This window comes from Antennarius striatus, chromosome 5, assembly GCF_040054535.1.
Source record: "Antennarius striatus isolate MH-2024 chromosome 5, ASM4005453v1, whole genome shotgun sequence".
Taxonomy (NCBI): Eukaryota; Metazoa; Chordata; class Actinopteri; order Lophiiformes; family Antennariidae; genus Antennarius; species Antennarius striatus.
The window spans coordinates 11594544-11621996 of record NC_090780.1 but is presented as its reverse complement, the minus strand read 5'-3'; the positions used below and the strand labels follow the sequence as shown (position 1 = coordinate 11621996).

Below are 27453 nucleotides of genomic sequence, written 5' to 3'. Positions count from 1 at the left end.
AGCTGGAGGAGGTGTCTGGGGAGAGGGAAGTATGGTCATCCCTGCTAAGACTGTTGCCCCCGTGACCCGGTCCCGGATAAGCGGTTGATGATGGATGGATACTAATGTCAAAAAGAGCAGTAACCACTCTGTCTCAAAGTGCAATTATTGTGTGTTTGTGTGTGACTGTACAGTTTTAAATATATTTTAGACTACAGTGCACCCTCGTTACTTGTGGTTAATGTGTTCCAGGAACCACATGCGAATAAGAAATTCCATGATATAGCGACAAACTCTTTATCTATTATTTACTGTAATTTAAACGGTTATGAACCCTCCCCATACTGATATTAAACCAGCCGCCGTCTGTATTACCTTTTCCCACACTCTTGTAGACTGTTTAAAGCACTTTTGTCTCACGGAAGTCCGAGACTCATGGAATGTAGCGCACTTCCGGATGCTGTCAGCCAATAGAATACGCATACGGTATCACGTGACTGCCAACCAAAAACTCGTGATGAGATGAAGTCGCGAATATTGATGTCCGAATACACAAAGGTGCATTGTATGTTTATTTGAAACGATGTTCTGAATGGGTGTCCTGACTGCAAAAAGGTGGGATTCAAGCTTATGATGCCCTTCCCCCTGTGGTTTGGTAAATTTACGATATTGTGGATATTATAATTGCAAATTGGTATCGAATCAACAACCAGACTGAAAGATGAGCAGAGCAGAACCACTCAATTCTATGTTACTATATAAATGAAAAAACAAGCAACTACTATTTGCTGTTTGTCAATAAAGCTATCTTGTACTTTCTACTTCAGTACATTACAATTACAAAATGTAATACAATTAATAATTAATAGCAATTAATACATTTTCATTTCAATAAATAACAGAGAATATTCTAATAATTTTTTTTCTATGAGCTCACAATAAGTAAAGTTTCCTTTCCGAACTGCCTTATCACAGATCCCCCTTGAGTATACAAAAAACAAATAAAAGTTAATCACATGTAAACCTTGGCTTATACTGTCTCAAGTTAAGTTGGTTTAAAAAAAAAGATGGAAAAATAAAAATAAGGTTTACGTCATTTTACACCACTGTATGCCTGTCCGCCACAAATATTGGAATCATAAAATCACTAGTAAATCACTAGTCAAAATCAAAAGCACATAATATAATGTTACTGTACAATAAATAAGAATACAAACATAATATTATATTACAAGCCCGTAGCAGTGATGTGATGTAAGGTTCACAGTTGGTGAAGCACTGACGTTTAAGTCAGTTTTACAAATTCACAAGCAAAACTGAGCAGCACATTGTCATTCATTTAATAGCCTGACATTACAAACTGCTTAAAAATCATTATGCGTGAACCACACGGTTTGAAAAGAACGGGTCATTTTCTGATCTGATGTTCGAAGCAGATCTTTAAAAGCTGCGACATTGGTCTATTTTCTGAATTATATCTTGTTTCGATTGGTAGTCCAATCTGAGGTGAAGGTCAGGTGCGCACTGGTGCACTTTGCGTTGCAAAAGATTTTTAAACAGGTTTTAATGTCAAGCTGCTAATTTAATGTCAAATACGCCACTCGATTTGGCCTGTAAGACTGACTTTATCAAAAGTGCATCACTAGCCATGAACCTTACTGCACTTAACCGTAGCAGCCCTCATGACCCGTAATGTGGAAAAGCAGCTGAAGACCAGACAAGGCCACGCATCAGATGGTGATATTTTTTCTGTACTATATTGAAAAATAAAATGTAATTGTCTATGATTTAAAAATAGATTCATATTAATCAAATGTTATTGAAAATGTATTAATAAATAAAGTACAGTAAAGAACAGGTAATAATTATCATCGATGTAGCCTGGAGACAAGTTAATTCGACTTACATCATTTTTCGACTTACGTCGTATTTCCTGGAACCAATTAATAACATAAACCCAGGTGTACCTGTATTCCATTTTTTAAAGGAGAAACTGAAAACATTTCTAAGCAAAAGCACCATTTAAAAAAGAAGACAAATCATTTATGTGGCATTGAAAGGTTACCTCAAACTCCTCAGAGAAACCCTGCAGGTTGTTCTTGTATAGTTCCATGACATGTTTAACAAAGTGCTTCAAGGGGATAGCATCCATGTCATCTGCGGGAGAGAACATACCACCATTATCAAAGAGTCCATGACTGTGTGTGGTCTGCAAGATATTATGGAAGGTTTGGAAAAATAAGCAGTAGCCAAAGATCATTGTGGAGAAGATATATTGATGAATATACAATTTTTTTGTTGGTGGGATAACATCATACATGTCAAGATTTGGTATTTTGTGATTTATATCAAGGAGCATTTATGTCATCTAAGTCATATCAGCTCCTAATCACACCCTGGGGAACTCATACAGGGGGTCACCCCGACACCAGGACTATGATGCAGGGGCCTCAGCTGTTACTGCTGCTGACAGGGACCAATGTCTTAACTTATGCACCATCACAGCTGGGGTCTGTTAAGCTCTTATTTGCCATAGCAGTTTTAGCACTAAAGTGAATTATGGTCTGTTAATGGGTTCCTTTATGAAATGTCTCCCCTGTCTGTCTGAGAGAGACTTCGATGTCTAACCAGTTCATCAGAATTTTTCTGGATGAAGTCTGGCTTTAGATGCAGCAAAATTAATTTCTGTATGATCATCATAATTAGAAGCAATTCTTCTTGACAGGATATAAAGCTGAATAGGGGTATGTTCACATTTCCCTCAGCACTATGAGCAATATAAATACTTAACATCTTGCATCTTAATTCATTGCAGGTCCGGCCGATTGTCGAGCCTCAGATTGAGGAGGAACAATGTGGGTTCCGTCCTGGTCGTGGAACAACGGACCAGCTTTTTACTCTCACAGGGATCCTAGAGGGGGCTTGGGAGTATGCCCATCCAGTCTACATGTGTTTTGTAGACTTGGAGAAGGCATATGATCGTGTCCCCAGGGATATACTGTGGGAAATACTGCGGGAGTATGGAGTGAGGGGGCCTCTTGTCAGGGCCATCCAATCCCTGTACGCCCAAAGTGAGAGCTGTGTTCGGGTTCTCGGCAGTAAGTCGGACTTGTTCCGAGTAGCTGTTGGCCTTCGCCAGGGCTGCGCTTTATCACCAATTCTGTTTGTGATTTTCATGGACAGGATATCGAGGCGTAGTCGTGGTGAGGAGGCTTTACAGTTTGGTGGCCTGAGGATTGCATCACTGCTTTTTGCAGATGATGTGGTCCTGTTTGCGTCATCAGCCTGTGACTTGCAGCGCTCACTGGTCCGGTTTGCAGCCGAGTGTGAAGCGGCGGGGATGAGGATTAGCACCTCCAAATCTGAGGCCATGGTCCTCAGCAGGAAACCGGTGGAATGCCTTCTCCAAGTGGGGAATGAGGTCCTTCCACAAGTGAAGGAGTTTAAGTATCTTGGGGTCCTGTTCACGAGTGAGGGAACAATGGAACGTGAGATTGGACGGAGAATTGGGGCAGCAGGAGCGGTATTGCAGTCGCTTTACCGCACTGTTGTCACAAAGAGGGAGCTAAGCCGAGAGGCAAAGCTCTCCATCTACCGTTCAATCTTCGTTCCTACCCTCACCTATGGTCATGAGCGATGGGTCATGACCGAAAGAACGAGATCGCGGATACAAGCGGCTGAAATGGGCTTTCTCAGGCGGATAGCTGGTGTCTCCCTTAGAGATAAGGTGAGAAACACTGCTGTTCGCGAGGGGCTCAGAGTAGAGCCGCTGCTCCTTCGCGTGGAAAGGAGTCAGTTGAGGTGGTTTGGGCATCTGGTGCGGATGCCTCTGGGACGCCTCCCTAGGGAGGTGTTTCTGGCACGTCCAGCTGGGAGGAGACCTCGGGGCAGACCCAGGACCAGGTGGAGGGATTATATCTCAACACTGGCCTGGGAACGCCTTGGGATCCCCCAGTCAGAGCTGGTGGATGTGGCCCGGGAAAGGGAAGTTTGGGGCTCCCTGTTGAAGCTGCTGCCCCCGCGACCCGATTCCGGATAAGCGGTGGAAGATGGATGGATGGATGGATCTTAATTCATTTTCCACTTTAAAATGAAATCTATAAATTGTCTACCAAGATTCCATTTTCTTGCATTTTTTCCATCCTACATCAAAAAGATGTTCAGTCAGTCAGTTAAGAAAGAGAAAGAAAAGTGGTAAAACTTAATGTGTGCTGAGTCAATAACAGCTAAAACTGCTTTTTAATTACACTATCACAGCCTTGAAATGTCCCTGAGAGTTAAAATGCAGTGAAAGTTAAGTCTAATATTGAGGGCTGCCACTGGTCTGCTGCCTGGGCATTGAAGGGTACAAAAATTCGGCCACAGAACTCCAGAGCCTCCCAGAGTTATTTGAAATGTAAATTAACTGACACTGCAATAGGATACCCAACCAAAGACAACAATGTCCACATTATTGGCAGAGCAGACTGGTGAATTGAGAGGGAGGTGAAAGAGGGGTGGAGGAGCAAGTTGGAGGTCTACACCACCACCACATACAATGGGGTCTTAGCATCAACCATCATTCACACCTTGAGTGAAGTGAGTCTGATAGCGGTTCTGATTCATATGATGCTCCGTGTGTCCAAAAAAAAAAAAAGACATTTGTGTCTTCAACAATAAAAAAGTTCAAAGCAGTATAACAAAGATAAGGCTCAGAAAATCACATCTTCTCATGAAAGTATATTTTAAGATGAGATTTCCAAGAAGACAGTGAGTCAGACAGTTATATCCTCTCGGCAGGTCATTCCAGAGCTTGTAAGCCCTGATAGCAAATATTCTGCTTCCTTTATTCTTCAACCTGGACTGAAGAACTGACAGGCAACAACTGCTTGAGTACCTTAAACCACGCGGAGGCTCATACTGGATTAAAAGCTAAGTCATATATTCAAAAGTCACAGCATGACAAGCCTTTAAGATGACCAGTAAATTCATAGAATCAAAAAATGATTAATCAAGTGTAATCTTTTTACTTCCAGTTAAAAATGTGGCAGCTGAGCTCTACAATTAGAAGGCAGCTTCACTTCTGGTTGAGACACAAGAAAAGGCTGTTGCAATAATCAAGGTGAGATGAAATAAAAGCATGAAAAACATTTTTTGGCATCTCTAAAATTTAAAATAGGTTTACTTCAAACAAGGAAAAAATGGGACAAAAAATACCAGTAAATAAAATAAAAAATGTGGAATAGCGTCCAAGGGCCAGAAGACACTTGTATGAGATGTCTGTGAGTTCTGACAGAGGAACAGGAGAGAAGTGGCTCTAAGAATCAAAGTCTGATTGATCAACTTCCAAGTGGGCTGAAGGTAACACCATGTATCAAATCAACTTTATTTTTAAGGTACTTTCCATACAAGAACATGCAAAGTGCTTCAAACAATTAAAAACACAATTAAAAAAAAGAACACACACACACACACACACACACACACACACACACACACACACACACACACACACACACACACACACACACACACACACACACACTTATGTTAAAAACAGGAAAGTACATATGAACATATGAACATCCAGTATATCTATATTCAAATGTGAAGAAGTGAAGACAGATTACCTGGAATGGGTATGACCGGAATACTCTCATTGGCCACCACCCGTGGAGAGCTACTCTCCTCCACATAGAAGTGAGCCGTCTGGAAAAATCTCCTACAAGGACATGGACAAAAGTGCAGTGAGATGCCGTGGTAATGTCTGCTGGGTACTTATTATCCTATTGTTCTTAGATCTGGTTTTTCAATATGAGTATCTTAAAATTGAAGGGAGTGCAACCGATGTTCCCTCTAATTTTTCATGCGTTTGGATAAACACACAAGCTTCCTGAGTGCACTGAAGACCGCTGTGAGCAACATCTGATATGAGTGCTGTGGCCTCACACCAGTATCACACTTGTTAAAAACTTTGGCTCATAGCAAGTAACATGGCTTATTAAAATAATCAAACTACTCGCAATTTTCACTAGTTTACTTTTATTATAAGTGATTTGGAAATGAAAAAGACATAAATCTTGTTCTTCATGAGATGTGTAGTAAGTTATATGTGAGGTTCATGCTTTGGCCTGGGTGAGGTCCAGTTGTAGCCTGGCCTAAGAAGGGTCCTGTTCTGGAAGAAATGACACATAGACACCTTTCAGACATAACATCTTGTGCACATTAAAACATTCACATTTTGCACAATGTTGTGTGCTGTTGCTTGTGATAGAGTTTAAATGTCTAACTCTTTGTCTGTAAATTATCTAATTTTTAAATTCATCAGGTGACACACTGGTGCTTCATTTACCAGATGAACCGGTTCAGTGGTTCAGATCAATGGGTGATCCGAAACACCGGCCAGTACCAGATTTGTTAAAATGGATGAAAAAGCGCGGTGCGCTGCCTATCATGTCAATACCCTTGGATTGATCACATTACCGTTTGGATTGCTGACAGAAACTTTGCGTCGTAACTGTTTTACAATGGATCCAACCAGAAAGAGATCCCAAGTCTGGGAACATTCTGAACTGGTGCCGCCGAACAAAGTAGATTTTAATTTTTCAGAAACTTATTTTCAGTCTTAGGTGCTCACACAGTAGAAATAATAAACCAAATACATGCCATATTCAATTTGCAGGTGAAGTGTGTGCTTTATTTCCAGCACCTGACGCACAGTAATAACACATCATCAATGATGAGACGTTACCGAGCCAGCAATGAGAATGAAGCCGGTGGTGCTGCTTTGATGACGTCTCAGATTTCAGACTTTTATTCCAAAACATGGACCTTGTTTTTTCCAGTGACACCAATCATCCTATCCAATTCACGCACACAAACACATATGTATATATTTGTTAAATATACATGTATGAACATATAATCTATATCTCTTATTGCTTTATTGAACCCTGCAACCTTCAGGTTGGGGACAGGTGTCTCACTGTCGTTTCGGCCTATGGGCCAAATGGCAGTGCGGAATACCCGGCCTTCTTAGAGTCCCTGGGAGGAGTACTGAATAGTGCTCCGACTGGGGACTCCATTGTTCTCCTTGGGGACTTCAACCCTCACGTGGGCAATGACAGTGAGACCTGGAAAGGGGTGATGGTGGAACAATGTGTTTGTTATGGACAAACTGTGACTAGCACAGAAGTCCAATAAGAGAACACCACTCGCGTTCAGATCTGGGAGGCCATTCATCCCAATCACCCCTTTCCAGGTCTCATTGTCATTGCCCACGTGAGCGTTGAAGTCCCCAAGGAGAACAATGGAGTCCCCAGTCGGAGCACTATTCAGTACTCCTCCCAGGGAGGACCATTTGGCCCGTAGGCCAAAACGACAGTGAGACACCTGTCCCCAACCCGAAGGCACTGGGGTGAACTCCAACATATGACGGCTGAGCTGTGGGGCCACAAGCAAGCCCACACCAGCCCACCGCCTCTCACCTTGGACAACACCAGAAAAGTGGAGAGTCCAGAGCCCAAGCTATGGGTGGAGGTGAGCCCGACTATATCTAGTCGGTCGACTCAACCTCCCTCACAAGCACTGGCTCGTCGAGCCCCATGCTGATGACTGCCACCCAATCCACACTGCACCCGTCCCCTACGGTTTCCTCGGCAGGTGGTGAATCCACCGGAGGTTGGGGCCACGTCATATTTTCGGGCTGAGCCCGGCCTGGCCTCGTGCGCAGGGGCCCGGCCAACAGGTGCTCGCATACGAGCCCCAACCCCAGGCCTGGCTCCAGGGTGGGGCCCCAGTTGCGCCATAATGGGCGACGTCACGGTCCTTGATATTTACTCATCATTGTGCTGCTCTTCGTCTGGCCCATCACCCAGGACCTGTTTGCCAAGGGAGACCCTAGCAGGAGTGTGAAGCCCCAGGCAACATAGCTCCTGGGATCATTCGGGCACTCAAACTCCCCCACCATGATAAGGTGGCAGCTCTCGGAGGAGCCTGCAAGGACCAATGATCTTAAAACAATTTCCTATATGGCTACAATATAGCAAGCAAGGTTTAACACATTGAATTAGATTATATTCGGTTTTATTCAGGAAATATATGCAATACAGGAAACGTTTTCTGGGGTTATCGACTGTTGTGTGGTTGCAGTACAGACACCCTGCCAAAGAGGACGCCCACGTTCACAATGACTGGGGCGCCGAATCATTGTCGCAAACGATTCGAAGCCCCATGGGCCGCCATTCAAACATCACTGCTCTCAACTCCCGCTCAGCACTCACCTTTAACACTCACACACCGCCCCCACCCCTCCCTCCAAGTCTCGTGAACTCATGCACACACGCACAGAACAACTCAGGGCAGCAACACACATCAATAAAAACACACGGGACATCAAAATACGTTTGTACTCAATTGTATTTCTTGCGCAGCTAGAATTTCTTGTGCGGTGAAACTGCAAGCAGCACGCAATTGTGCAAGCGAACAGCTTAGATGGAACGCTGAGTGCAACAGCACTGCCAAAAACCTGCTAATGAAAACCCCAGAGTAGAGAAACAGCTAAAGACACATGGAGTGAGACACATTCTGAGTCCCAACACATACATACGCTCCACAGAGACAAACCGAAGACAACTAATGTGAACACAGAACTCCTCTTCAGTACAGTGTAAACCACTTATAACCCACTCTGCTCTCCTTGACACATCAAACTAGAAAGAACATTTTGTGGAGAAGATGCATTTCACTGACTGAAACAGTTGACAAAAAGAAATTGATATGCATAGATGTACTGACCTCAGACATTTAATAACCCTGAGGTATTTCCGAAGTAAATAGCCAAATGTTTTGTCCTCTCTATGAAAAAAGGGCTACCAGATTTTATACAATTCAAGGTCCAAAGTTTGCAGATTGTAAAACTGAAACTCTGAAACTCTGAAATTTCTCAGCAGGAAAATATTACCTCTACTTACGAAAGAAATTTTGACTTACGTAATGTAAAAACACAGTATCGGCTGATACTCAAATAAAAACACAGTATCGGCTGATAGTCAAATCTCCCACAGGTTCCTGAACGCAACATTGTCATAGCTGCTCTGCCATTACCTATTAAATATCTTCCTGGCATCCCATTGGCTAAGAGGGATGCCACTCCACCTCTGTGTGGAGCTAGAACGGTGCTTATGGAGTGTCTCGGCATTCGGGACTCGACCCGTGAGGTAGTCTGATAGTTTTGCGCAAATATAATAACTTTATCAGTACGTATTCGCTACGGACTCCAAAAAAGTGACGGACAAAAGAGGAAAAGAAAAGAGGAGGAAAAGAGTTTTTTTGTCCATAGAAACAAAGCGAGATCATAGAAAAGCATAAGAAAGGGATGCGTTTGGTTGATCTCGCCAAAGAATATGGCCAAAAATCTACAATCGACACGTTATTTAAACAAAAGGAAGTTTAAGGAGTTTAAGGCATAGCGTGGGTGGTTGGAGAAGTTCAAAAGGAGGACTGGAATTCACTCTGTTGTTTAGCATTGTGAGATAGGAGTGCATGAACAAAGAGGGCAAAAAACAATGGGGACAGCAGTTAAAAGGTAAATGACCGTCATTATTATTCTTTACTCTATTCTTTGTATTTTACGTTATGCACAACTCTCATTTATTGTGTAATAATCTAATTGTAACATGTATTTGTTACATGTTTTGATGCATTTTTATGCTTTATAAAACATTTATGGCGGAAATTTTTGTGGACTTGGAACGAATTAGGGTATTTGCATGCAAAATGCGTCTCTACTTACATAATTTTCTACTTACGTAATTTCTTCCAGAACCAATTAATTCCGTAAGTAGAGGTACCACTGTACAGTAAATACAACGTGTTTTCAGGATTAACTGTTCAGACAATTAAATGTTTTGGGGGAAATTGTTTTGTAAAGTTAGGCAGCACTCGGAGTGCAAAGCTCTACTTAAAGTTACTCAGTTTACCCTATGTCACAGTGTCTATGGCATTTTCCCTTAAGAGACGGTGTCATGAAAGTTTAACCCTTACATAACTATGAATTTAATAGTAACTCAGGAAAACAAGACATTTTAACTTATGTCATTATGAATTTAATAGTAAATCAAGAATACATCTAAATGATGAGGGTTTTTTGTTTTAACTCAGTAACAGTTGAAGATACTGTATATCAAATTTGATATCAAATTTGAATCAGCATTGTTTGATCTTAGTTGCCTATTTTCTGTGAGCCCTTAATGTTAAGATTCTAAAGAGTATTAAACCCTATAAAATAATTCTGGATGAAATGTAATGACCCGCGTCACCGACAAAAACTATGGGACTGTTCTATGTGTCAAACCCTATCTACTATAATATACTCCCCAAACTAGGTAGGAAAATCCTTACCACTTCAGCAAAAGATGAATTGTATAATTATTCTCAGCTAAAATGTTCATCACTCAAAGTGTTGTTCCCTGAAATGTGCATTTAAAAATCAATGTGTACAGGAAAAGTAATATGTCTTTTAAAACAGCAAAATTAACATAAAAAATAAAATTTTACCACTTTTTTTTACACAGACTCTTTTTACAAGAAAAATTTTGCAAGCTAAGTTAATATCTCCAGCAGTTTGCAACCCTTCGTAAATCATATAAATATGCTAATACATCAATATTAGAGTTTCATCCCAGTTTCAGTATTTCCCATGTTTAATCCTACCTTTTCTTGATGCAGAAGAAGGAACAGATGTTCATCATTGTCAGTGAAAATAAATAAAAAAACCTTCAATGTATTTAAAAGATACGTGCAAAGGGAGACAGGGAAAGAGAAAGAGAGAAAGAGAGACACAGAGAGAGATGGGGATGCTTGCCCTGGCTTACTGATCTAATAGTTCCCTGGGGGTGCAGATGTGCTAATCAGCATATTTGCCACCTCCTCCCTATTCTCTCCAATAGTCTCAGAAGAATAGGTTACTTTTGGGGAAGAGAAGGTGGGTTATACGTGTTGATAGAAAAAAAAATCTGGATAGACATCCTTTTTAACACTGGCATCGCAGGTACTGACTCACAAAATGAGAGGAGATGTTGTCATTTTTAACCTCAGTTGAGCATCTGGGAGTTTTAAACAAGCCCCGCCAGACTCACGAGCTTCCAGATGTTACTGTAACATCTGCAAATTAATTCCACTTTAGACTGACTCATAAGCCGATGACACAGGAGAAAAATATACAAATTAACAAGAGGATAAAATTTCAAAAGATGGTAAATCGATCACATATTATTAAATAAAGACTTCTAAACCAAATTGATTGTGAAATCAACCTGCTAAGGACTAAAATGAGCAGAAAGCCGCCCTATCACTAACAGAAAGACCACAGATCAGGAATGAAGAGAGTGGGAACAGCTCCACTTCTATCATAATCGTTTCCCCAAGGACAGTAGCCATTGTGTGTGAATTATCCCTGTTGTCACGTGTTTGATGTTAAAGGAGCACAAAATCCGACCTGAACTAGAGGACTATTAGTTAATTATATTGTGCCCTTAGATCACCCAAGTTATCACTGGCCCGTGAACGTTCGCTAAGATGATATCAAACGAGAAAAAAAGATATCCCAGAAAAACTATTTAGAAATTGCATTGACCCACTTTCAGATTATAACAAAATTTCTACAAATCTGAAATATGAGGCCCAATTAGAAGTAAACGGTGATTAAAAAAAAAAAAACAAATTAAAAAAAACAAGGCACCAGCTGAGGAAATGTTCCACAGTACTATTTGTAAGTCATTAACCACCCTGCACATGTCAGTGGCCTGGCCTGCATAATTACTAGGCTCCAATAGGATGGATGGAAATAAACACAACAGACGAAGGCACAGCTGGGACCCCTCCTGGTACTGCGCAGGGCTTTCAGGTCTCTTGACCCTCATTCCTAGGATTATGGGCCTAATGTATGGCACCCAGGCAAGTGTTACTAACAAGCTGTTTGAGACTGATACAAACACATGGGCACACGTGTATGAAATGGATTCATCCAAACGTGACCAGTGTGAATGCAGAGTCGACTGAAAGCAGTAAAATACATAAGTGGAGTCAAGGAGATGAGGAGTTGCTTGCTGAAGTATAGGCATCAGTTTAAAGTATCACCCTGATTAAGATGAGACATTTGCAATGAAATGTCCCTTATGTATATTGAACTCACCTCCAGTAGACCATCACAATCAGCAGCATTATGAGGCAGAGCAGAGTGAGAGCTGACACCACTGCCAAGGGGACGATCCACACCATCTTGCCCATTCCCGGCTGAAGGGTTCGGGTCACGTTGGACAAAACTGTCCTGTCTGGATTGTTAATGCATATTAATACACACCTAAACATATCAATTTGCCAAAGTTAATACCTATGTTTAGAATTTCTATAACATCATAACATGCTTTAAAATGTTCTGGCATCAACAATTAGTGTTAAAATTAAATGGAGAATCAATGAAATTAACTAGTAAAGGCTGTGTTTTCTTTGATGTTACTGTGTGTACTGGCTAAAGGCATTACTGTTCTAAATAGGGTGTTTTACTATTAACCCTTTACCATTATATATGTATACATACATACATACATACATATATGCAAATAACTGCATCTTGATCATGATAAAACCAAATGGAAATAGGACAAACTTTTGAAGTCTGCCTATTGAAGCACCTCGAAGGAATTTCTCGAGGCAGAACGCTTTAGCATGTGGCACACTTCTGCCTTCAGGCCTTTGCTCTACAGCGACAAAAAAGCCTGGAGCTGTATCTTGACTGAGATGATAACCAGTGTATCTACTGTTTTAAATCAACTTATTTGTTATGCAAAACTGGGCTCCATAACCAACAGAATTCTGCTGAAGAGAAATGCTTATTCCTGCACAAGAGCTGACAATGCGAGAAAACCTTTGTCAGCATTCAAGTAGGATGCTTCTGTGTGGGAAGCATGTTGAAATTGCGAAAAAGAAAGAGGGCATTTTCTCACCAGTGTGGACGGAGAACGGCCAAAGACGGCTGCCATCACTACTGATCTTAGGAGACACCGTGGAGCTCTGGGGAATCTGCATCTCGACACTGTCATTGTGAGGCTCTGGAGTGAACACTGGGTTTATGTCCAAGGGATTCATCTCCACATTTTCAAGTTGTTCATCACTGGTGTTCACAGGCACTGTGGTTCTTTCGACTGTTGTCCTTCCTTCTCCTTTCTCTTTGGCTGTGGGTGCTGGAGTGGGGATTAAAGGCTCTTTGGCCACGGAGCTGTTGGCTTGTCTTTCCTGGTTATCAGGTGTGGTCTTGCTTTTTACTTTCTTTTCCTCATCTCCTTCTTCCTGTTCTCCCTCTCTCTCCCCCTCCTTTTCTTCCTCCTCACCCTTATGTGTGGACTGTTCTGTCTCTGATGGGGTGTCTACGTCAGAGCCCTGGTGTACTGCCTGTTCAGTGCTGGGCTTTGTAGGGGGGGCTGATGTACGAGTGGGGTTCTGTGAAGTTTGGGGTGCCTGTGTAGGCCAAACAGATATTGGCAATGATGAGATGACCCCACCACCAACACCCAAGCCAGCTAGCAGGGTACTTGTCACCACCGACGCCACTGTGGCCTCACTGCCACTCGAGGAGGGGCCCATCCCTGTTGTCATGGAGACAATGGAGAAGTGAATACCAGAGGATGTCCATGTAGAAGAGCCGGAGCTGATGGGAGCCATATCTGCTGAGGATGCTGGAGAAATTGTGGGCTAAGGGACAGAGAAAGTAGTTATCTAATGGACCAACATCAGTAGAACATAGAAAAAGAAACATGTAAAGCTTTCACTGACCATCCCAGTCTTCACAATACGTGACCCTTCAAATATTCTTGTAGTATTTGCTAAAAACAAAAACAAAGAACAAGCATTTTAAAAAAAATTCCATTCAAGCTCTCTGATGGGCAACCCAAGTGTAAAATTAGTCACTAAATGGATTTTAACTGGGTACCTCTGAAAAGCAGTGTTTGACTGAAATCGCTGCGGAGATCATGCTGACATACGGCCTGAACTCGGAACAGGTATAGGACATCAGGGGACACGTTGGTGATGACTGCTTTCTGCAAGACAAAAGATGCACAGATGTACATGCGTATGGCAAACATAATACAATCATCATATGTAAAGGTGAACATACTTTAAAACTGAAGATGCTGTTTATTCTCAAAATTAAAATTGTATGGTAATTCTTTGATCCTCAAATTCAATCTAGTATTAAAGCTCAATCCATTTTGCTCCATCTAATTGTGTTATGCAGTTTACAGAAAGCTTTACTTCTATTAAAATAACACTTGGAATGGATAGGTGAGGCCTCTTGTATTGGAGAGCTGGTAATTCTCAAACATTAATTCAGATAAAAAAAAGTGTCCAGAGACAGAAAATGAAAATTGAAAAGGAAATGAAGTGGGCAAAATAAAAGGACTGCTTGCAGGGAGAGTAGTGGAGAGAATTCTAAAGTGACTGATGGAGTGATAATAGACTGTCACTACACAGAATGACATGGACACATTCACTTTCAGGAATTCATTTGCATTTTATATATGATAGCAATTTCCAATGTCCAGTCTTCCTAAAAGAACATATATAGTACAACAATGATAAAGAAATAATTAATAAGAAACCATAGCTACAGATAAGACAGCCTCACACAGTTTCACTAACAAGTCTCACACTTAATTTATGGATCCATCAGCTTGCCGGGGTACAGAGTTCAGAAACCCGTTCATAGATATTATTCCACTTTGGATGTGTGAAAGGTTGACAGAGAGCTCTACCTTTTTGTGTCTCATGTCAAAACCACAGAAAATAGAAGAGGAAGACTCGACTGTAGAGATATGACAGTTCTGTCAGAGGACTGCAGGGAGCAGTACAGCTAATAGGGAGCTAAAGGTCAGTAAATGTAGCTGAAGGATGCTGGAAGTAGCAGGTAACCAGCATAGGGAGGTGGTTTTTGTGTTTAACATCACACAGAAGTGTCTGGTTTCTGAACAAGGTAAAGGTGACACTTAAATCTATGGGAAAGAACGGTGTTAGATTTTAAATTTTTTCTGTATGCAGTTTGATTTGTGAGACTGTTTCTTACTGCAAGAAACCTGACTGCATACTTATTTCAACCAGCTTGTCCACTCGCTATCTTTGAGTGACTTGCTATTCAGTTAAAATCAGTAAATTAAATCCTACAGATAAAGTTCCATCAATAAATCAGTAAGAGACCAACTATGCATGACCCCTTACCAGCTACCCATGTATGACTATTACCCCCTTCTCTGAACTGATAGGTGAATGTCTTTCCCCTGAACTGATTTAGAGGCAGTCATGCAGTCTGTCAAGACTGTTGGAGGTCAGTGGGCTTTAAAGAGAAACACAGCTGGGTGTTGGAGTCTAACAAATGGAAGGATATGTGGCCAGGGAGACGAATATATGGTGTGACAAAGAACAGCCCTGTAGGTGTAACCTCCTGCAGGGGGGGATATATTTCTGTAGAGGCTGAAAAACACTCTGTGAAGAGACACAGTAAAAACTGAAGTGGTAACTGAATGCTTAAGGCACACAAGCAGAAATGTATGATCACTAGTGTCAAAAACTTCACGGAGATCTGAGGGGATACACTTGCACAGTTGCTTGTGTTGGATACTGATGAAAGACAATTTGTTTTCAAAGAGCTGCCTGAATAAAGGCTATTTTTTGCGGTAGTTTTCAAATATCATTTTCATACCCACTTGAATATGGAGGTTATTTAGACACAGAGACAATAGGTGATGATATGCCTTTCCTAAAATCCAACAGATTGCTTGTTTCCTGGTGGGTCACATTTGACATCACAAGTGCTTCAATAGACAAAGAAGAGTAGAATGTAGCAGTGTTTATACCTTCAAATGGCACTCAGAAGATGTTTTACAAAGCTTGCATGTCCACTTGAGTGTCATGTTTACTGTACATCACAGCTAATCAGAGCTGGAGGGGATAAATGTCTGTGCTTATGTTGAGCCATTTTACATAAGAACAAATGCACCATGCATCATTTCTAACATTTCATTTGATAACAAAAGCCAGATATAAAGGAGAGTTTGTGCTCTTTATGTTTAGTGTGAAAGGGCTTACGTCATTTAAATTCTGAATTTTTTTTGGTTTTAACACATTTTATCAGGGTACTATTTTTAGTCCTATAGCATATTAACCTGAATGACAGGCTAAAGTAAAATGAAAAAGCCACAGGTGCATCTGTCAACACATTATGTACATATATCAGCTGACCTGTCAGTGTGTGATAGTGCTTTGGGTCTATTCCTAGACAGGTGACTGACAGGGGAGTGGCTGAGCCCTCATATCACTCAACAGCCACACGCCGAGTTCATCACAACCTGATGCGTCGTCTACACACAGTTACAGATCCAGTCACCCTCTGATACTAGCGCACACACATGCACGCACGCACACACACACACACACACACACACACACACACACACACACACACACACACACACACACACACACACACACACACACACACACACACCTGAGAATCTCACAAACAATCAGGGCTGTTTGAATCACAACCATGATGAGGATGAAAAACAAATATGAAAGTGGCAAAATGCATTAATCTGGGGTTAGTTGCATATAATAATAAAAATAACAATAACAATTACAATAATTATAATAACAATAATAAAGATAATAATAAAAAAAAAAAATTGTGATAATAATAATGCTTACCATACTCTGGTCCCCAGTCTTGGTAAAGGTCTTTTCATCAGCGACATCACGTTTCACCCAGCTGTAGGAGACCATGAAACTGGTGATGGGTGAGTGGTAGACAGTCAGGGGACGCTCCCAGCTCACCATTAGAGCAGTCTGATTCAGTGGCTGGATCTTCATGCTCACTGGGGCACTACTGCACACTGAAAGACCAGATTGACGAATGGAAAAATCATTATAAAAAGACACCTTTCGACTGCGTCAATACAGCCGAGTGAAAATTGAAGGCTGTGATTGGACAGAATGCTTGGTCACATTTTTGTGAACTTGTGTCATATTTGTAAAAAACGAAGTTTGTTTCAAAGAAGCAATTCTTACCATCCTTAGCCAACTCAATTTTTCTCAGTACAGATTATCAATTCAGATATTTGCTTCAGAACACAAAAGGTACGGATGGACGTAGTGCTTGTGATGTAAGTACAAATAATTCCACTACTAGCTGCCCATACAAATTCAGCATGTTCCTGTTTGAGAGACATTTAAAAGGATCCAGTAGCATGATGAAAGAAAACCTGCATGCCGGCCTCAGGGTGGCAGTGTAGGCTGCACCATGGATGTTTACACAACGCTCTCAGGAGGACTAAGGACAGTCAGGGCAAACTGTTCAACCCACTTGGGAAACAAAAATAAGGAACTAGTGCCAACTGATTAACTCCATACCGGCTTTCAGGCAAATTGAAATTGTCACCATAGCTTTCTCTATTTACACATGAATACTGTGGTGCAAATTATGCACTATGAGATGTGAAAAGGAGACAGGGTGGAAGGGTATCAGTCAGGGGGACCCGGGGGAGAAGAACAATGGCAGGAATATCCTAGGGTGTTGATGATGTGTGACAGGTGTAAAATGTATTATAATCCATCAGATGTCCGATGTCAACCTCAGTCTTATAATATTAATTTAACTACAGCAGAAGACATCACTGTGTTTTTCCTGCCAGCATCAGTACTGTCATGACAGCATTGAGCTTTTGACCACCAAAACTGGTGCACTGATAATACTACAACCAATGACAGGTGTAGTTCAACAAGATGCATATCTTGACACACATTCTATTTATTCTCATGTTCTATTTGGTAATGTATATGCATTGAGAAGCACGGCTTGATGGCATAATGGCATGTAAGTAGCAAAATGAATTAATCTTCCTTTAAGGCCATAACAAATGTTGAATTAGCTTCTTTCGTTTGTGGTTCAACAGAAACCTAAACTTTTAAAGTCTAAAAATTAAAAAAATTGTGGATAATACCACTACCACAACAATCATTCCAATTAGCTTAAATAAGTGTAGATGTCTAGAAAAATAGAACTTCACACAAAGAATGCAGCGTTACATCACAAACGAAGCCTCCCAGTGGTTTCATGTTAGTTGGCAATACAACTCAGAAGAAAGCATAAATCTTTCTCCAGGACAGTTCTACCATAAAGAGGATAAACCGACTGTTGCCAGAGACAGCAGTGCCATTCCTTCTCTCCTCAAGGCTGTACAGAGTGTTTTAAGGGGCAGTGTGACACTTGAATGAGAGGCCAAATGATTTAATTGACAATACAAAGACAGACTGATTTTAACATCAATTATTTGTAGAAAAGTCAAGTCATAATCTCACCTGAGTTCTAAAGACCGACACACTAACTACAGAATGTACTATATGATCTACCAATACATTTTGGTTAACATTATAATATTATACTATGCTGATATTGCCGTTAAAGAAAACAATTAGGGAATCACTTCAGGATATACTGAAAGGAATTTTTCACCAATGCAAAACGGCTTGTTGCTGATTTTAAGACATGCAGATATTTATAATTAAAATCAATTGAATAAAATTGTAATTTCTCATGTCCTATTTTCATGGTCATTAATTTCAAAATGACAGAATATTTGGTCAGGGTGTGACCCTGGCTCCCACAGCACTTACAAGCCAAGTCAAGGTTTTAATAAACACAGTAAAACCTTGATTGATACCACTGCTGAAAATAAGACTGACACTCCCAGTATATCCTATTAAGTATGAATTCGTAGCTTTCAACATAACGAAATAGAAATGTGAGAAGTACAAAAGAAAAAAAATGAGCAAGATGGAGTGGAAGCAGGGAAAAATAGAGAGAAACTGGTTTACAATCATTTTGCCAACTGACATACCACAAAAGCAATTTCACAACTTAATTTGTATGGGTCTATTTTAGCTGTGCCACATATTAATGATGATTGCTGATCGGCCTTGTTAGATTGCTCCAACTTCATCATAAGCATTCCCAATCAATTCTTCAACACTTAACTTGCAGCAGCCTTTGCCATTAGTTTCCAAAGTCCCTCTACAGTTCTGTTACAGTAAGTGGTGCACCACATGAAGGAGAAAGCAAACTAAATAATATAGTAGTCTAATCAAACCCTGCATGAAGCCTGTGCTTTGTATTAACAAGTTCTATGATAAATGCATTTATTGTAACAATGAGAAAATTCCATGCACTACAAGCTGAATCTAAATATCTCCTAACATTTAAATCTTCAGCAGTTATCCCAGTATTGTTTTGTCTGTGTTTTATACCTTCCTCAAACAGAAAACAAAATTACATTCCATAGCTCTTTAATATTTACGACTCCCCTGATTTATAGAAGTTTCCAAGAATGGGAGAAGATAAAGATCCTGAATTCAGCCTCGAGATACTATCAGAGACCTACCGACAATAATTTTACTGCAATCCTAACATTTGCCCAAAAACATAGAGCTGAAAAGGTTCTGTGTGAAGTACGGAATGACATGGAAGATACAGTGGCATGAAAACATTTGGGCACCCCTGATAATTTTCCAGATTTTCCCTTATAAATCATTGGTTGTTCGGATAAACAATTTCAGTTAAATATATCATATAGCAGATGAACACAGGGGTGTTTGAGAAGTGAAACGAAGTTTATAGGATTTACAAAAAGTGTGCAATAATTTTTTTTAAACAAAAGTAGACAGGTACCCCAACACAAAAATGACATCAATATTTAGTAGCGCCTGTTTTTTGCAGAAATAACAGCCTCGAAATGCTTTCTATAGCTTCCGATGAGGGTCTGAATTTTGGTTGGTTATTTTTGATAATTTGTCTTCACAACACTTCTTCAGTTCGGTTTATTTGATGGTTGCCAGCATGGTCAGCCCGTTATAAATCACACCACAATTTTTTGAACACATTCAGATCCAGGAGTGAGATGGCTGTTCCAGAACATTGTACTTTTTCCTCTGCATGAATGCGTTAGTAGAATTTAAACAGTTTCTATGGTCGCTGTCCTATTGACGTATCCAGCCCTGGAGTAACTTCAACTTTGTCTCTGATTCTTAAACATTGTAAGAATCTGCTGAAACAGAATTGGAATTCATGCGACTTTCGACATTAAAGGTCCCATATTAAGATGTTTTTAATTGATGTGAAATCAGCTGCCAGATGTCCAACTACACTGTATTTGAAATGTCTTGCCCAAAAGTAATCCGGGGTCCTCAATATCTCTAATTGAATATTGATAAATTCTCCTCCACCCCCAAACGCTATGTTTTAATGGGGCATAGCTCTCAGGTCCCTATCTCCTCCCCCTCCCTCCTCTGAGCTGCCTCGATCAACCCCTCCCTCCCCCGCGCGTTCAGGTGCGTTTGTTTACTTTCGCCACTCGAACGAGGATGCATTACAGATTGATCGGTCGGCATAGTTTGGAACTTTTTATACTTTCAGTAACTTTGCTGCTATGTATTTTGCTCTTCTCGTGTTTTACGCTCTTGTTTTTCATGATATAACGGTTGATTTTTCAGCGCTAAGCGTGGACTGCTTTCTCATGTTCCTCAGTCTTGGCTGAACAAAGACTTGTGGCTCATTGTGTAAACATGATGAGATCGAACGGTGAGATAATTAAACTGTTTTCTGAAAATCGTCATGACTAATGATAGATCGTGGGTAACAGGGAAGTTAAGCTACCGCAAACTAATGAAACATTGGATTTTACCGGCAAAGCCAAATTTTCTCTTGTATCTGTGTTTGTGTGTGTGTGTGTGTGTGTTTGTGGACATACGCAACTCTCCGATCACTTACAAGAGCTAAAGCTGCTTTCACATTCACCAAAAAACAAACATTAATTATTAATGTGCAATTGGTTATGTGTTCCCTGTGATGCTGCCAGTACCTACACTGGATACACAATCTCACAGCATGATGGAACCGCCACCAAATTTTACTTTGGGTAGCAAGTGTTGGTTTTGAAACACTGTTTTCTCCATCTGCCATGCGTACCCCCCCTTATTATATTTAAATAACTCAATTTTCTTTTCATCAGGCAAGAGCACCTCATTCCAAAAATGAAGCTGGCTTGTGCAAATGTGCTTTAGCGTATCTCAAGCGACTGTTTCCGGCATGTGCACAGACAGAGCTTCTTCCGTATCGTTTTTCAATAGAACATTCCTTTTTGCAACGTGTGTTAAATACTTAAACGATGCACAGTGACACCATCTTAGCCTGCCAGTCCGGGCCCTAACTAGAACTGTACCTGTGTTCTTCCATTTCCTCACTACGTTCCTCACATTAGAAACTGACAGCTGAAATCTCTGAGATAGCTTTTTGCATCCTTCCCCTAAATCATGATGTTGAACAATCTTTGTTTTCAGGTCATTTCAGAGTTGTTTTGAGGCTCCCCTGTTGCCACTCTTCAGAGAAAATGCAAAGAGGACATCAATTCAAAATTGGCCACTTTAAATACCCTTTCTCGTGATTGGCGTCACCTTTGTATGCAGGTCAAGGGTCAATGAGCTTACTAAACAAATTTTGAGATTCAATAATTAGTGCTAAAGGTATTCAAATCAATAAAACAAGGTTGCCCAAATTTATACACCTGCCTTCTTTTGTTTAAAAAATTATTGCACACTTTCTGTAAACCCTATAAACTTCATTTCACTTCTCAAATATTACTCTGTCTGCTATACGATACATTTAACTGAAATTGTTGATCTGAACAATGAGTGATTTATAAAGAAAAACCTGGAAAATTATCTAGGGTGCCCAAACTTTTTCAGACCACTGTAAGCTTAACTTACATAACTACCATGTTGCAGATTCACATGGTAAACAGGATGCATTATAAATTACAGGACTGCCACAGAAATACTCTGTACAATTAGGATGTAGGTTGTGCTTCAAGATATCTGAGGGTCTTGAATTTAACTAAAGTCTCATTAAGTAACATGTTATACTTGACACTTTAATTCTACATAAGTATGAATACTTGACAAGCAGGCTGGTCACCTCAGCATGGGGGTCAGAGTGAAACCCAACCAGGTAATATTTGTTTTTGCCAGCCTACAGTAGCAATGTGGCATAGGTTATAAATTATGCAGTGCAATGCTTCCCCCTTCCACTTTATATCTGGAAGGGAATAATACGAAATACTGTAATTCTAATTAGAACAGACTCTTGGTTTCAAGCAGTACTACGACAGCGCATGTCTCAACAGTCCCTATCAATAATGTTAAACCCAAATCCAAACTCCAAATATCAAATGAATGCCACAAAGTTAGGTTTATAATATTGAAGTGAAAAGAAAATCATGGATCTAGTCTTTATCCAGGCCAAAATTTAACATCTTCCTTGGCACACATCCAACTTTTGAAACTACCATTAAGTTTAATTATAATCAATAAACATGACTAATAAATCCTGCAATGTTTTGAAAAATGAGGGGGGGGGATCTGACACTACTCTTTTCCACCCAAACTGTGGGTGGAAAAATATAATAAAATCCCATAAAATATTATGGGATCTCCCTCACTAAATCCAATTTTTTCTGACAAGTTTCATTAAATCTCTTAGTTTTGGCTAAATTCTGCTAACAGACACAAACAAACAAAAAATGAAAAGATGTTAAAGGATTATGTAGCAAAGTGCAAGACACAGAGCCTACCTCTTGAAGCCTCTGTGCTGTGAGGGCTTCCCACAATCTCATTTACATCTTTCTGCCATGCCTCTTTTACAGCCGATTTAAAGACTTTTCTGTTGTCCAGGTCCCTCAGAGGTCGGAAATTGTTCCTTAGGTACTCAACGGACTTGACGTGATCCTGCTGCTCTGTAGTAAGAATGGAGTAAAAGGCCTCCAGCTACATTGAAAGAAAAAGAAAAGCTCCTGAAATATGTTTTATTTTGCCATCAGTAAATTGTGCGTGTTTGCTTGTGTGTGTGTGTGTGTGTGTGTGTGTGTGTGTGTGTGTGTGTGTGTGTGTGTGTGTGTGTGTGTGTGTGTGTGTGTGCGTGTGTGTCATGCAGGACTGCAATGTAACTGCTCGCCAGCAGCTGACTGTTATGAAATGGAGCGCAACATTTATAGAAACATTCTGTCTACCTGCTGGGCTGGAACTTCTCAATAGGACAAATTTGTGGCCATTGATTGCCATGAATGATCGCCTGCTGTGGGCTGTAATGACTACACATCGCAAATATGGTGAAATCAATGTGTCCTATATGTGTTCAGAGAAATCAATGACAGAATCATAAAAGATCAGCGGTGAGCATTAAAAACATTGTAGCCATGGTTAATACTCTAGGAACGAAAGTCATATCTGGGTAAAGAAATCTGTGCTCTAATGCAATGTGTGTGTGTTGATGTAATACTGTATATACATGTGGATGGATGGATGGATGGATGATGGATGGATGGACGGACGCATAGATGGACAGATGATACAGAAAATACAGAGAAAAAAATGGAAATGATAGAAAGATAAAGAGAGAAATAAAGATAGAGATGGTAGATGAAGATATGAGATGATAGACCGACCGACCGACAATAGACAGACAGATACGCATACGTTAAATATATATGCATGCACTATATATACAATAGGCAAAGGGGGTGTCATATAGTTGTGGAGGACAGATAGAAAAATAGAGAGGGAGATCAGGGGAAAAATTGCTTGCGCTGTAGCACTGTGGGTGAGCAAGTGATCCAGTGAATGTGTGTAAATGGGATGTGACTGCGTGGAGAATATAGATGTCTGAGAATGTGTGTGGACTTAACACACCTGTGCACGGGACAGATACACAGGCCTGGAGAGGATGATCCATTCCGCTACCTTGCTGCAGGGTGGTGTGGTCAGAGAACCAGTGTACCTGTAATAACCGTTCACTGACGATGGAAGCAGATCCCTCAGAATGAATGACCTGAGGTTGGTCTCCTTGTCTGGGTGACACAAGAAATAAATTCTTGTCAATATCCACAAATGAAAAACACATTGTTTTCCTGCAAAATATCACAGTTTGAACAGTGCAAGGCTCTGCTAATTACTCTTCAAAATCTTGGCTTCCACTTGCCCAAACATTTTCATTTTCTGTAGCAATGCTTTCCTAAAAGTTCCACTCAGGGAACGATGCTGACAGTAGCTACAAGCTACAGCACCTGTTATCACTTTGACCAGATCACTGAGGTCAGATGGACTGAAAGAGACCAGAGGGACAGAATTCAAATAAAATGCCCTCCTCTGACAGTCGATCTGTGCTTCGGTAGCAACGTCCTCTCCTTCCAGTAATAACTGAGGTTTAGCCAAAGGGATTGGTACAAATCCAAATGATAACCATGATAACCAAATATGTTGCATCCAGTGAGATCAGAAACAAAATAGGAAAAACACATGCAGGAAACACTGTTTTGATCTAGACAAAGATCGGTTTCTCCATATAATTACATTGAGAGTATTTATGTGTTTTAAAGTTTTTCAGTGAATTATGATCTGAAAACTATCCCATAAAATTTCTCAAAACATATGATGTAACGTGTTAAAAAAAACCTGACAGCACTACTGGGGCCCCTATGCCTGTTCTGTACTCAGTCGATTTCAGTATTCAAAGTATTTCTTCTCTCCGTCTTCAGACAGTGTACGTGCCCTATCGCTCATGGGCTGCTGAGGTGCTGATGGATGGATGGATGGCTGGCTGTGGGATAACAGGCCTGCAGAAAACCAACCACCCTAATGCGGGAGGAGGCAAGAAACTTTTAATGACCAGCAGGATGCCCCAAAAAAAGATGTGTAAAAAAAAAACAGCACACCCACGAACAGCTCCCTTTCAGCTTGGAGATGACAGATATAGGTGCATTAGCATGAACATCTGTGGTAGTACATAGGACAAAGTTCAGCTAGCGTGGAGATTTGGAAAATGATCAACATAACAAAACGTTTGGCAAATTAACTTTATCAAGATAATACAACAAAAGTGGACCATTAAGAACCCTGTGAAAATACAGCATCACAAAAGAGGCTAATCTTTGCCATTGTAGATAGGTTTTACATTCAAACAGTCATAACTTCATCAGCGACATTTCGAAGCATGCAACAAAGCGTCTCAAGACAATACAGGGAGTGATTCATTTGCTGCCTCATTGGAAACCAGAACAATTACAAAGCAATACACGGTGTTCCTAGATACCTGTACATCCTCATCTATGTCCTTGCTATGTATAGTCATGTTAATGTAATGATCACCAGAAGCGGGTTGTAAAACCTGTCATATTTGTTTTGTCAGCAGTCACCGTGGCCACAGATGTAGTAAATGGTCGCACAGCCATTCGAAGACCTCTGCCTATTATATATAAATAAGTCATGTATGAGGTTAAGCCACAGCTCATCTAGATAAAGCTCGTTCGCATCCTTTACTGTAATTACAGTGTAAAATCAGCAGGAAATCACCTAGAAATATACAGTATCAACCATATATGGACACATGTTGGTGCTGTTAAGTTTTATTTAAGTTGAATGGATATCTAAAGGACTGTGGAAATTCTTTTTTCAGCCAAATGTAGATCTCGCCAATATAAGCAGACTAATATACAGTAGATCTAGCTAAATGACATGGCTATTGTAGATCTAGCTAAGGGTACCTGATGACTGAAGATCTAGCTAATATAGATCTGTCTAATGTCATATTGCAAATGTTGATCTGGGTAATGTTGATCTGGTTAAAGTTGATCTGGCTAATTTAACCTGATCGATGTTTATCTATTTAATGTTATCTACATAATATTTATTGACCTTACCCATTTTATAAAAAGTATATAGAAAACTGAGCAAATCTTTTTTTTTTTTTCTATAAAGGTTTCATTCAGGGCTTCTGCTCATTGAGCTCCATTCATTTATAGACTACGTTATGAGCGCCACTACATACACAACTGTTCTAAGAATAACACATCTCTATAATATAAAGAATATTTCTGGTCAAGCCAGCACAAAACCTTTTCAATGATAAACAACAAGACGTGACCAGATCAGTATAGACTTGGCTACAAACCACAATCTGCACAAGACCGAAGGCTCAGATGTAATTACTAGTTCTTTCTATGTGTGTGTAACTCCTTGGAGGTCTCCTGCTGTGGAGCTACCCTAACAAGGAAAAGGCGGTATCGTGCAAATTTCTCCTCCTTTTGAAGTTAAACTCTGCTCATATCTTGTATTTAGACTCTAATTTGTTTGGGGTTTTTTTTTTGTTTGTAAGAAAAGATGATACCAAATTTATTGGGTCATTTGCCCAGTGTTTGTGCGGTCATGAATATTTTTGATTCTAGAATCAAATAAACCATAGATGAATGTTAGCAGGCTAACTGGAGAAAGAAAGCTAACTAGTTATGAGATTGGGAAAGGAGCTAACGTTAAAGGGACAGTAAAGTTAATTTTTAAGTGACATACATGTTATTCATCATTATGAAAAATAGAAGAAAAAATAAATTTTATGTGTGTAGCATCATCCGTTTGGTCAAAAAAGCTTAAAATCTACAATGCAGCAGCTTTCGCATTCAGTGGTCACGTGGGCGTCATACGTCACTGGGGCCAAACATAGCTTGGCAGCCATAAGAAACAATGCAATTCTAGATGTGATTAACACCAAAAGTATCATGGTTACCTGTGCGGTGTCAACAGAACAGCAAAAAGACATATTGCCATATTGTTCACGTGAGTCCTTCTGGCAGATGATTGTTTGGGCACCATGATTAGTTGGCAGGTAGTGGTTGGAGTTGGTGACAGCGTGAGAATTTTTCAAGTGAGCAAATATATAGGTGGGGAGGTTCTTATAATGAATATTTAGTGTGTACACACACACACACACACACACACACACACGCACACACACAGAATGATTACTTACCATGATGCACTACTCCTTTCAATCCTTGGATGATGGGATCTACAGCAGGATTGTCTTTTTGGCCGAGCTGCAAAATGTCCACAGACAAAGTATTACAAAGAGGATTACAAGACTAGAATAATAATCTAACAAAATGACTAAAGGCAATCAATAAATAAAATGCAGAGGTGGACCCTGAGCCACATCTCTTCAGTGCAATATATTCGAGCAGCATTTGATACCATCTGATACTACTGGGGGACTTTGTGATTTTCTAGGTTGAGGTGATTGGTCCTGCTGCTATTTTTGAAGCTGTTGTTTCTGGCGGCATGACTATATTACAGTTGTGTTTTTGTCTCAACAAATTATGAACATTAAACACCTATTCATTCTTAAATGTTTTCATGAAAAGTATTTACTACTTACTTGGGAAAAAATAGATAATTAGATTTTAGGTGTAACACTTCTAGAAATTAAATTTATAGCACTTTACCCAAGACCAGCTCAGAATAGTTTAATACAATGGTCCCCAACCTTTTTAGAACCACGGACTGTTTTCATCCAAG

The 27453-nt window shown here is 40.2% G+C and overlaps 1 protein-coding gene across 2 annotated transcripts in view; it reads right to left on the bottom strand.

Moving 5' to 3' along the window:
• The window catches only part of ca16b (carbonic anhydrase XVI b), a 146673-nt gene that overhangs the window by 12459 nt on the left and 106761 nt on the right, over nucleotides 1-27453 (bottom strand). For both annotated transcript variants that reach the window (XM_068314951.1, XM_068314950.1), the window contains 10 exons: nucleotides 26909-26975; nucleotides 23800-23957; nucleotides 22686-22878; nucleotides 16714-16898; nucleotides 13946-14054; nucleotides 13789-13838; nucleotides 12963-13707; nucleotides 12152-12290; nucleotides 5589-5680; nucleotides 2045-2136 (listed from right to left, as the gene is read on the bottom strand). In XM_068314951.1, coding sequence (XP_068171052.1) covers nucleotides 2045-2136; nucleotides 5589-5680; nucleotides 12152-12290; nucleotides 12963-13707; nucleotides 13789-13838; nucleotides 13946-14054; nucleotides 16714-16898; nucleotides 22686-22878; nucleotides 23800-23957; nucleotides 26909-26975 — 1830 coding nt within the window. The remainder of the gene's footprint in view (nucleotides 1-2044; nucleotides 2137-5588; nucleotides 5681-12151; nucleotides 12291-12962; nucleotides 13708-13788; nucleotides 13839-13945; nucleotides 14055-16713; nucleotides 16899-22685; nucleotides 22879-23799; nucleotides 23958-26908; nucleotides 26976-27453) is intronic.